Source organism: Heliconius melpomene, chromosome 1 (assembly GCF_056956725.1).
Source record: "Heliconius melpomene rosina isolate 202511_hmr_F chromosome 1, ASM5695672v1, whole genome shotgun sequence".
Taxonomy (NCBI): Eukaryota; Metazoa; Arthropoda; class Insecta; order Lepidoptera; family Nymphalidae; genus Heliconius; species Heliconius melpomene.
Window position 1 is genome coordinate 8198402 of NC_140389.1, and position 11863 is coordinate 8210264.

The following is an 11863-nucleotide window of genomic DNA, read 5'->3' on the forward strand; positions in this document are numbered from 1 at the left end:
TCAACGTTATACACCGCTTAGTTTCGGCTATTTGTCATGCATTGTTTATCATAGCATAAATTTTCATTCACTAAGACAGAAACTGATTTCTTAATTGAGAAGAAACTAACTTCCATTCCATAGATTCACCATGCGGGTTCCCATCGCATAGCAGGATGAGAAGCTGGGAGTAGGGCCTTGTGTACCTTGTGAATTACTAATACATCTAGACATAACAAAATACATTTTAAATATATATGTGTATTTACGTCCAAACATACATGTATATAAATAGTGATTTGTGTAACTGTAATTAATTTAATATCTATTAAGCCATCAAATAGTTGAAAAATAGTTCTTTCATTATTACAAACTAGCGGACGCGCGCAGCTTCGCTTGCGTATTTAGGGGTAATAAACCAAGAAACATGTGTTTAATGAAATATTTTTAAGAGTCTAAAAGAGTCGGTGGTTTAAGAGTCGGTGGCGATTTAAAGATTTTTCTATACAAACTTTCAACCCCTTATTTGCACCCTTAGGGGGTGAATTCTTGAAAACCATGAAACACATATTCAATTGAATATTTTTAAGAGTCTAAATTTCTAATTTTATAATAATCGGTGGCGTTTTAAAGATGTTTCCATACAAACTTTCAACCCCTTATTTGCACCCTTAGGGGGAGAATTCAAGAAAACCATGAAACACGTATTCAATTAAATACTTTTAAAAGTCTTTTTTTTCCATACAAATTTTCAGCCCCTATTTCCCCCCTTTAGGGTTAAAATATTTCAAAATCCCTTCTTAGTGGATGTCCAGATAACGAAAATAAACATCTGTCCAAATTTCACGTTTCTACTATTAGCGGTTACGGCTGTACGTGCGTCTTACCTCAGTCAGTGAGGACAAGTCCTTTTACTCGTATATATATATAGATTATTTGTTTAATTCAAAAGGAGACAATTTCTTTTATATTAAAGTAAAGGTCGGCGAATGCTGGAAATTTTTCTCTTTAAAAACATTTATATAGCCTAAATTTTTTTCCAATATTTAATTTTTAATACAAAGTATCAATAACATAAATTTAAAAATTATTGTAATTTTCTTTTATATTGGACTAGTTTAAGGACAATTATTATGTTTTTTTATTCTTGTTGTTTTAAATACAATATTTGCACATGTTATAAAATATTCTAAATAAAATAAACCATTTAATTGCCAAAATATTTTAATATCATAAATAATATAAGCTTAAAAATTGCCATCAGTCTATATTAATTTGAGCACAAAGCCTTCGAATCCCGCTACAGGCAGTTCCGATACGTCATATATGTCACTGAAAATAAATTAGATAAACTTAAGTTACTAAATTTTAAAAGATTACTTCTTTAATTATTAAAATAAATGTTTCTGACAGTGATAAAAATAAAAAAAAATACTGTTTAAATAATTGTATATACATACAGAGAACATAGTGTTACGACACTACATTCCCAAACTATCCGCTCATTTTGCTTTTTGTCTATCCAAGCGAATAAACTATTTATATCGCCGAGTTAATTATTCGAAATTTCAATTAATAAAACATTATATTTTAATAAACTAAATATTTAAATGAAGCTACGACATGAGACAAGCATATTAATCATATATTATTCACCCTTCGCGCTTAGGAGATTGAATGCTTCTTATAACGACTCTGGCGTTGTCGTCATCGTTTACATTCTCAAAATACGTCAAATCTACGACGTGCTCCTCGTCTCGCATGTTAATTAGTACTAAATAAGTCTCTCCTTTGTACCATCTAAACAATAAATCTATATATATAAAATCGAAAGGTCACTCACTCATCACGAAATCTCTGAAACTACATGTGCTAGGAATCTGAAATTTTGCATAGGAGTTACTTATAGGACATAGGCGCTCACTAAGACGGGAATTTGCAATATTCGACTTCTAAGGGGTTGTTTTTGGGGTTGAAAGTTTGTATGAAACTTCGTTACGAATGACATTTGTCTTTGTCATTCGTTACTAAATGCTAGGAGTCTCAAATTTTGCATAGACGTCACGTAGCTATGGAGACAGAAATTAATAATAACATAGTTCACGCGGGTGAAACCGCGAGCGGGCCGCTAGTATATGAATATTATTAATAAATTAAGTAACTGTCAATTGGATGGTTTCCAGTCTGCGTAAAACAACGCTCCATCGGAAAATCTAGAATCAAAACCTCTTTGGTTCGGTTTTCCACCTCCTGCCTAATTTGAAAAAAAAAAGACAATCGATTCCTTCCTAAGCGGGAATTGAACCCACCACCATCCTATTTACAGTCATACGCTATGCCACACCATATATGCGAAACTATTATTGTTATAAATATACTGAATCTATAACTTCCGTGCTTAAACAGAAATATATATACTCCGGTCCGGTCATTATTTTTTCTCATTTAAAATTGACTAAAAGAAAAACGATACGACAACATTACTTGATAAATGTTCTTTTCTCCGCTAGTTGTATTTATTTAAGAATTTCCATTGTTTGTCTTGTCGTAACGAGGGTCAAACTCAAATATCAATATTGAACATTAAAAGCCTTATATTGTTTAAGTAAAATATTATTTTGCCAGTAAATGCTATACCAATACTTATTATCTTTTCTTTTATGTAATATAATAAAGTAACTATTATCTTTATCGGTTACATCTACTTATTTTAGGCAGAACGACATACTAAAAATAAAATCCCTCCTTAATTGAGTTAACTCTTAGCCGAATCTATTAAATATATTTAATAGAATATGCACAGAATTTGTTGAAAATCAGCATTATATTCCAACATTGTTAAAAAGAAATAAATATTTTTTTATTATCTAATATGTCTGTAAAGACTGTGATGTATGTATTCGATAAACTCAGAGGTTACTAACAAACTTTACTAAGAGAGAGAGAGAGAAAAGAGAGAAACCTATCAAAATTACCTTCTAAAAGCAAAAATGTCGTTGTTAAGTGCCAAAGAGTCGTATCTTCCATATCTGAACACCTTTTCCTGTCGGAGATCGGCTAAAGCTTGATATACTTTCAAGTGAGATCTTTTGGCTGCCCTCTGGACTTCTACATTAAGTGACTCATAGCCCTCTGCGACTGGTAGCCAGGTTTTGTTAGCTGTAGAAAAACCTGAAAACATAAGAGAAAACAATACAATATTTGAGATCAATTCCACCAAGCTTTATGGATATAAAAAATGGGTAAAATATTAAATTTAATATAAAAAAGGAGTTGCCAATTTTTTTTGTGTCGCTTATTACATAATATTACAAATACCTTAAATAATCAGTTAAATGTTATTGAAATTTTATCCTTGCACTAAGGAGTTTACTACTATTAAATAATAATTTTTAATCTAGATTTTCTGGCAGATATTTTAAAGCACATGAGGCTATCCTTGAAACACAGCCAAGTTTTTTTTGAGGATGACCAAGTATGAAAATTGCTAAAGTGCTTTACTAAAATCAAATACATGACATCAGAATTTGTTGACATAAGCTAGTTAAATGAAAATGCAAATAACTTGTTAAGTTGATTTTATTACAAATTTTATTTAATTTTTTTATATTAAAATTTATAATTTATTGTTATTAGTAAAACCTCTCGATTTGAACACCTCAAAATTGTATGACTTAGGAATTACAAACATTGGCAATGAGTTCTATTGCTTAGTTGTGTGAATAAGAATGTAAAGTATTTTGTCCATAAATTAGTCATTTTTCCCATGTATGGATGTTATTTACTAAAGAGTATTAGAAATATTTTTATGAAACATGTTCAATGTAACTTGTAAAACCAAATTTAATACTAAAATCTTATCATTTATGAAGCAGCTGAAATATCGTATTATTACCTGCATTTTTTTCCGAATTCCATTGAAAAGGAGTACGCTCAGGATCTCTTGATGACTTAGCATAATTAATAGGATCGTTTGTGTTACACCCTGATGGATCCACAGTATCCTCCCAGCTTACATATCCATCCACCATTCCTAATTCCTCACCCTAAAAGGAAAAAAATATTGGTAGATTTTCTTACAAATTTAAAGAGTTTTTATTTCCAAGGTGTATATCAAGGAAATAAAAAAAAACTATTTCACATACCGGGACTTGAACCCGCGCCTCTTTGTCATCGTCCGGTAATAAATGAACTAAACTAAGCAGTTTCATAATGCATTTCTATTTATACCATCAAATGTAATTAAGTAAAAAGTTTTATGATCCTACCATATACGTAACTCCAACGCCAGGTAATAATAAAACAATCATATTAATGCCGTCCACTAGCGAAGGTCCGTACCGTGTGGCCATTCTACTATTATCGTGATTACCAACCTGGAAAATTAAAATTATAAAATTATACAGTGATTAATAATATTAATATACTCTTTCTATATGTTATATTGACATACGTTTTATATATTAACTTTAATTTAATTTGTAATTGACATTGTTGTTATTACAGAGGCTCTGATTTTTTTACTGAGAATGAATGCAAATTTAAAAGTAACTTACCACCCAATTAGAATCTTTATCTAAAGGCTTATACGTTAAAAATTTATCAACAGCTCTCTTTATATCAGCTGCACTAGACGACGCGTCCACATCCGTAATTAAATCAAAATTGAATGGCATTTGAGCACCCTTTCTTCCACCTTGTCCGAAATACTTGACAACATCCTGTATTGACGCGTATACTTCTGTCATCATTACTCTGGATAAACCATCTTTTGCTGTATATTCATCAAATACGTCTCTCCATTCATAAACCATATAGTAAGTTTCGTTTTGGTCTTTAGTATAGATATGAGCTAAGTAATCATGTGACTCAGCATCTACATCAGTTCTTCCAGAGAACGGCTCATCAGGATATTCGCCACCAAAAATGGCTTTGTCTACTTCGAACAGACAGTTGACAGCATCAACCCTAAATCCGGCCACGCCTTTGTTAAGCCAAAATCCTATTATTTCCTACGATTAAAACAATGCCAATTAAAGACGATATTTCGTTAAAAAGAAAATATTGTAACAATTTTGATTTTGTACAAATCTGGGAAATCTGAGAAATTTGATACTAACTTTCATTTCATCAACAACGTCGGGATTGCGATAGTTTAGATCAGGCTGACCGACAACAAATTGATGCAGATAGTATTTACCAACTTCCTCTCTGTACTCCCAAGCGCTACCTCGAAAATGGCTTCGCTGTAAAAAAACTTTTTAATATAATAACGAATATGGGACATCGATATTCAATTTATTTTTATATAATCCTTACAAATGTATAGAAATGTACAACAAACGGCTTTAAAGATATTTTTGGTAAAAACTTGCAATATTTACGATTCATTTTCATTCATTATACTTTTTATATTTATTTATATCATACTTTTTATATTGAAAACAAGATTGTAATCTATAGATAAATCTCAGTTAAAATGAAACCTTGAAATATGCCATAATATCGAAACTGCTGAACTGATAGTAATGTACAGTAATGTACATGTATAAGGTGTCTTTATTTCCTCTATACGTGCCTTCCGTATTTTACGGAAAGGCTATGGATAATCTTAAGATATATCTTAAAAATAATCATCATCTACTACGTTTTCTGTTATTTGGAGTCTTTATGTAACTATTGTCAGATATATATATATATATATATATATATATATATCGTGAGGTCAGTCGAGAGACTAGTCGTCGTCCTCAAGCTTTAATAATTAAAAATTTAATTAAATAGCAAATTTAAAAATCAGTTATTACCCAGTTATTTGGTGGCTGTTTGTTACCATTCTCGTCTACGATACCGTCTTCCCATACAAAGTAATCAATATATTTTTCATTGCCATTCAGAGCTTCTTGAAACCAAACACTTTCATTTGATGTATGATTAGGTACAAGATCTAACACAATTTTGATATCTGGAATGATAAATATTAAATAATATATTTTTATAAGAACTAAGGTATATATTAAATCTTGTAAAAACACACAAATTACAAAAAAAAGATAACGAAATAAAAGCAAAAAATGTCATTAAGTTTGAAAGTTACTACTGGACTTACAAGATTCTAAATAGTTTTCGTATAAAACGAATAAACGCGTTCTCAATGAAACAAAAACAATGAAGAAATTTGTAAATTAAATACATTTTTAATGAACTGCCTGTATTTGGAGATAATTTGGGGAAATTGGTAAGATTACATTTTGTAAATCCTAATGGATGTCGCTGTCCAACCTCTGAGTTTTCCATTACTGTATTATAAGCCCAGATTATACCTGTCTCCGCGTTTTACACGCAAATGTAGGGACTTTTATATAGAAGCTGCTTTATTTAAGTGCTACTAAGATTATAAGTGAATTCTAGAAAATATTCGAAAAAGTATATTTTATATTTAATTCTACGTTTATAGAAAAAAACAAATATAAAAAAAAATTATATACGAATAACATATTGTTGAATAATTAAAAAATATATATTCATTTGTTTCAAATGAAACGAGTTCTTTATTGTCAATTTAATTCTGCATAGAAAAATAAAAAAATGTAAACTGAGTTTACCTAGCTCGTTAGCTTTGGCGAGAAGCTCGTCGAAATCCTCCATTGTTCCATATTCGTCGTGAATAGCGTAAAAATCCGCAATATCGTAACCAAAATCGTACATGGGCGATTGAAATATAGGGGACAGCCATATAGCGCCGGCACCAATCTCTTTGATATATTCCAACTTTGAAGTTATGCCTGGTAAAAAGTTTCTATTTCTATATAAAATTTCACTCGTTATTTGTAATTTTACCACTTAATTTTCACATAATATTTTTTTTATTATTTTCACAATGTTACTCGTGGAATGATAAATATTATAGAACTAGCGGACGCGCGCAGCTTCGCTTGCTTATTTAGGAGTGAATTCTAATAAACCATGAAACATGTGTTCAATGAAATATTTTTAAGAGTCTAAATTTCAATTTTTATACATATCGGTGGTGATTTAAAGATTTTTCCATACAAACTTTCAACCCCTTATTTGCACCCTTAGGGGAAGAATTCTAGAAAACGATGAAACACTTGTTCAATTAAATACTATTAAGAGTCTAAGTTCCAAATTTTATAAAAATCGGTGGCCATTTAAAGATTTTTCCATACAAACTTTCAACCCCTTATTTGCACCCTTAGGGGAACAATTCTAGAAAACGATGAAACACGTATTCAATTAAATACTTTTAAAAATCTAAATTTCAAATTTTATAAAAATCGGTGCCGATTTAAATTTTTTACCATACAAACTTTCAACCCTTATTTCACCCCTTTAGGGTTAACATTTTTCAAAATCCCTTCTTAGTGGATGTCCAGACTACGAAAGTAAACTTTTGTCCAAATTCCACGTTTCTACGCACAGCGGTTACGGCTGTGCGTGCGTCTTACCTCAGTCAGTGAGGACAAGTCCTTTTATATACAGGGTGTCCCAGGAGTCAACGATAAAACGAAACCAGGTAATAGACCAAATCGTGACAGTTATGAGAAAAATATAAAAAAAAATCTTTGTCATGTATGTTTCATATTATATTGATTTAAAAAAATATCGGAAAAACCGACACCCTGTGATGGTTTTTCAAGTCCCAGAACTACAAATATTACTCTTTCTTCATTTTTGTTTCTGTAATGTAATCATGAGTAACCCTTCTGTGAATTACAGTTTTAGATTGAAACATACCTGCATCAGTTTTCAATAAAATATCGTGTTTTTGCCAAACATTAAATTCAAAATATTTACTACACCCAACTTTAACCGACTGTACTATAAAAAAAATGTACTACACTGTTTTTGTAAGTAACTTTAAAAATTGGCGCATTTAATCTGGATTCCGAAATGGTACGACACTTGCTGGATTACTTCTTTGTTGAAAAGAGAAAAATTGAAATACACGATAATCGGGATGACGTTCAGCTTTTTGGTGTCTTTTCCGATACATTCTAGCTGCAGCATTTGCGTTACATAACCATTCTCCATGAATGAAATGCATATTGGCAATGTGTCAAAGACCGAGTATATGGCCTGCGAGACCCCGGACTCGAGCACTGTCCTTATAAGTCCTGGGCCTGCCCCTAAGTCGGATAAGCGTTGCCTAAGTGGCGGGAGGTCACTGGTGTGGTCTGTGATCGCAGGATACCGTCCAAACTCTTATCCGTCTTATAGAGATCGTGATCGATGCCTCCAGACTCGTGCATGACGGATCCAAGGTACCTGAACTTTTCGGTTTTTCCGATATTTTTTAAAATCAATATAATATGAAAAATACATGACAAAGATTTTTTTTTATATTTTTCTCATAACTGTCATGACTTGGTCTATCACCTGGTTTCGTTTTATCGTTGACTCCTGGGACACCCTGTATATAGATTGTATTAATTCTTTCATTAATTTTACATGTGCAATAAAGATTTCTTAGGTTTAATTCTAAAACTCATAATCTCTATTAATTATGCAAAAAAATCTTTTGCATGCACCCAAGTCCAAAAAGCTTACCCTTATTTTATTTCTTATACAAAATATTTTAACGATGCTTAATTTGATTTATTTTCAATAATACATGTGACGTTTAATCTAATAAATGAGAAATAAAGTGCTCAAACCAACTGAATAAAAAAATACCTTTAATATCACCAATCCCATCGCCATCGCTATCCACAAATGATCTAGGATAGATCTGATAAACTATAGTTGTTTCCCACCACTCCAAATCTCTTTCGCCCTTTTTCCTAATAACAGTACCGGAACAGAATATAGCCAAAAACGGCAGTAATAGTGCCGCCTTCATTTTGCCAAGTTCGCGTCTACTAAATCAAAGTCAGATATTCGCATCGGGGCCGCGTTTTAAAGAGTATCTTATCAATCTATGTTTCTAGATAGCACGTCTAACATTCAACGCGCTTCAGAATTTCCTTGATTTATAGGTATAAAAGGAAATTAGATGATAAGTAATAGTTCTAACTGATTTAGAAATATTCACATGCGTAAAACTTGATTAAATTTTAATTTAACTGATCAGAGAGCTTAGTATAGACGTAGATAGAAATCTATTTAAAGTCAAAATAAAGTTGTTGTTGTTTTTCACTATCTCTTTGAGTTCATTCGTGGCGAAGTGTATGCCTAAACGCATGCATGTTAACGCTTGTGAGTTCAATTTTCAATTTTCACATTTATTTTCATTTCCAGGATGAGGTAATGAAGTGAAGAAACTGCAGCGTTGAGTTCCGCTACAGAAATTGGTGAAAAGTAGGGAACAGAGGTGTCTTAACGAGAACAGAGAGTTTTTGACACTACCATACCCAGGTTCCTTCTATCTAACCTGCTATGTGCGGAATTCAGTGTAAATTTATAAAAGGAGTTACTTCTTTAGTGTTTTCTACAACCTTTATTATCGTGTAAGCTTAATGATATATAATATCTTCAAAGTAAAAAGATAATCGAAAATATATCATTATTTTATTACGATCTATAAAAAATATACTGAGAATGTATTTATTAAAAAAAACATAGTAGATACGAAACAAACGGTACGTAAAAAATGTAATCAAAAAAATCTTTGTCCTGGTGGACTAGTTTTCATTCTTTCTAGCGGTTTGTAAGAACAATGATTTCACTTTTTGTTTTCATAGTGTTTTAAATCAGATATATAGATACGTACATTAAACTATACTTTCATATCGTCTTGTACTTAGACATAAAATTAATGACAATTGTTGCATTACGAAAATTTATAAGAGAAATTAATGAAAATCATTTGCATATATTTTTTATGTTTAAACTCTCTGTATAGATGTTCCTTCTCTGCTATCCTGTAGTCCTGTTCTTATCTCATAGAAAATTTTAAATAAAACAGCGATAAATTCAGTAATTATTTATTATTTAGAAATTTAAACAAACAACATTTATGTAAGCGTAGAACCGATAAAAGTTTGCTGGTGAGTGATGACTCTCTTAATCTAACACTTATCTTATTCTCGAGTTATCTCGAGTGGATCAATACAGTTTCTAGTGTTTACTGTTTAAAGCGTACTAGTGTAAATAACTCGATTTCCTTGTTATTTTCCTTTTACTAGTTTTGTTTATTTAGTTTTCTCTCAGGTTAAAAACTCCTCGATTAGTTAAAAAAACCTATTTAAAGCTTATATTTATTTTTATTTATTATGAATATAAAGTAACTTTTCAGGTTTTTAATTATAACTTTTATAGCTGAAATTGGCTTAAATACAAAATTCTGGATCCATTACCCTGAAAACTAGTCGATATATTTAGACAAACAAATATTTTTTTGTATATAAATGTGTTGTTGTTGCTCCAGGTAGAATAAAAACAAACTGCTTGAAGACAAACGTGATACCTAATCTTAGTTCTTTTTCTATCTGAATGACATTTGTATTTGGAGGCACCCAGGACTTATTGAAAACAGAATATTATATGTAAACATGTTATTGTATAAATACTTACTTGTAATATTATTTTTTCCAAATAAAGTTTTTTTTTTAGTTTCGCCACTTAACAATGCCTCGAAAATTCGGCAGAAATTGGAGAACGGAGTTCCCTCCGCCTGCTCTGCTATATGCGGAATACTACTAATATTTAGATAAAAATAAATAATATTCTTCTCAACTGAGAAAATTTCGTGAGAAGGGAGTGTAGAGGGAAAGATTCATTTGTTTGTTTAGCTAAGGCACTATTAATAATGTTACAGGCAGAAATACGCGTTTCCAGATCCATTTCTAATAAACATTTTTTCCAAATATATAGATGTTCATTTTTTTTTTAATTTTATGTACATTTTGTTAATATACGTCAACTTTTTATTTTATTTTCTGCCAGATAAACAACAATAGCTAAAAAATAGAGGCACAACTCTATTTTTCTGGTAAAAAAACGAACACGTAAAAAAAACCATCGACTATAGTTAAAAATTAGATAAGCATTGATGCTATAAACAATATATCATCTTAATTAAATCTAAGCTAAAATAATCTTAAATGAACAACCATTGTGAACGTAACAATAGCAGAAAACGGCGAGCTTCATAAAACAGATTGATATTTCTTCTGTTCCTAAGGAACGAAAATCAATTCAGTGGTTTAGTTTCATTGTTGTTAACTTTGATTATAAAAGAAGAATAACGGATTTTCTACTTCGTTTCAGCGTCCTTCGTCCACTTTTTAATAGTATTTGCGGGCCTTTTAGATACCGGTCTTTTTACACGTAATTTGAGATTGTTTGAAGACATTTTTTATTATTTTTCGTGTTTATAACGTAAATGAGTTAAAATAAAAGCTGTAGAATATAATACATTAGATTTTTATATAATCTTATTCCTTATATATTTATTGTGTAAACTAAAATGAATAGTTTTTATAAGTTGGTATTAAAGTACTAAATATCGTCGTTGTAAAAAAGATATAAGAGATTAGAAATTCATACCGAAATAATTTAAAGTTTTTGTAACATGGCAAAATCGATTATTTGCAAATTTGCCCTGAGCTCAAGTCTTATTTATCATTCTATCTTAGGGTAGGCAGAGGGAACATAGTTTTAAGAGACTCCGTTCCCCACTTTCTGCGGAATTCTGGAGGTATTGCGTGTTGAGTGGCAGAACTTAACGCCGCGCTTTGCCTTGACACCAGAGCGAAGAAATGGAAATGTAAACGTTAATAAATAAAATTCATAGAAATAGTTTAAATTTTGTCATCATTCAAAGGCTACAAGTCATAAACATAAGCTATATTTTGTATGACAAAGTATATTCCTGTCAGTTTGCTTTTGCAAAGTTAGTCTCCGTCTTTAGCAGGAGTTG

At 30.9% G+C, this 11863-nt stretch overlaps 2 protein-coding genes across 15 annotated transcripts in view; one reads left to right on the forward strand and one right to left on the reverse strand.

Moving 5' to 3' along the window:
• The window catches only part of Pde1c (Phosphodiesterase 1c), a 271568-nt gene that overhangs the window by 178490 nt on the left and 81215 nt on the right, over positions 1–11863 (forward strand). The gene's annotated exons all lie outside the window — the stretch shown is intronic.
• On the reverse strand, positions 1186–8882 carry LOC146541177 (maltase 2-like). Its single transcript, XM_085205751.1, has 10 exons — positions 8677–8882; positions 6585–6764; positions 5787–5944; positions 5100–5225; positions 4536–4991; positions 4248–4355; positions 3875–4025; positions 2955–3150; positions 1636–1779; positions 1186–1311 (listed from the first exon to the last, which is right to left on the reverse strand). The coding sequence occupies exons 1-10, from the start codon at positions 8840–8842 to the stop codon at positions 1245–1247; spliced, it is 1752 nt and encodes a 583-aa protein (XP_085061877.1). The 5' UTR covers positions 8843–8882; the 3' UTR covers positions 1186–1244.

Bases quoted from the DNA above. Each gene is read 5' to 3' on its own strand.
- LOC146541177 (XM_085205751.1), bottom strand. From the start codon at position 8,842: ATGAAGGCGGCACTATTACTGCCGTTTTTGGCTATATTCTGTTCCGGT. The intron at 6,765-8,676 runs GTATTTTTTTAT...ACTTTTTACCAG, and splicing joins TGGGATTGGTGATATTAAAG to GCATAACTTCAAAGTTGGAA. The intron at 4,992-5,099 runs GTTAGTATCAAA...TTTTAATCGTAG, and splicing joins ACGTTGTTGATGAAATGAAA to GAAATAATAGGATTTTGGCT.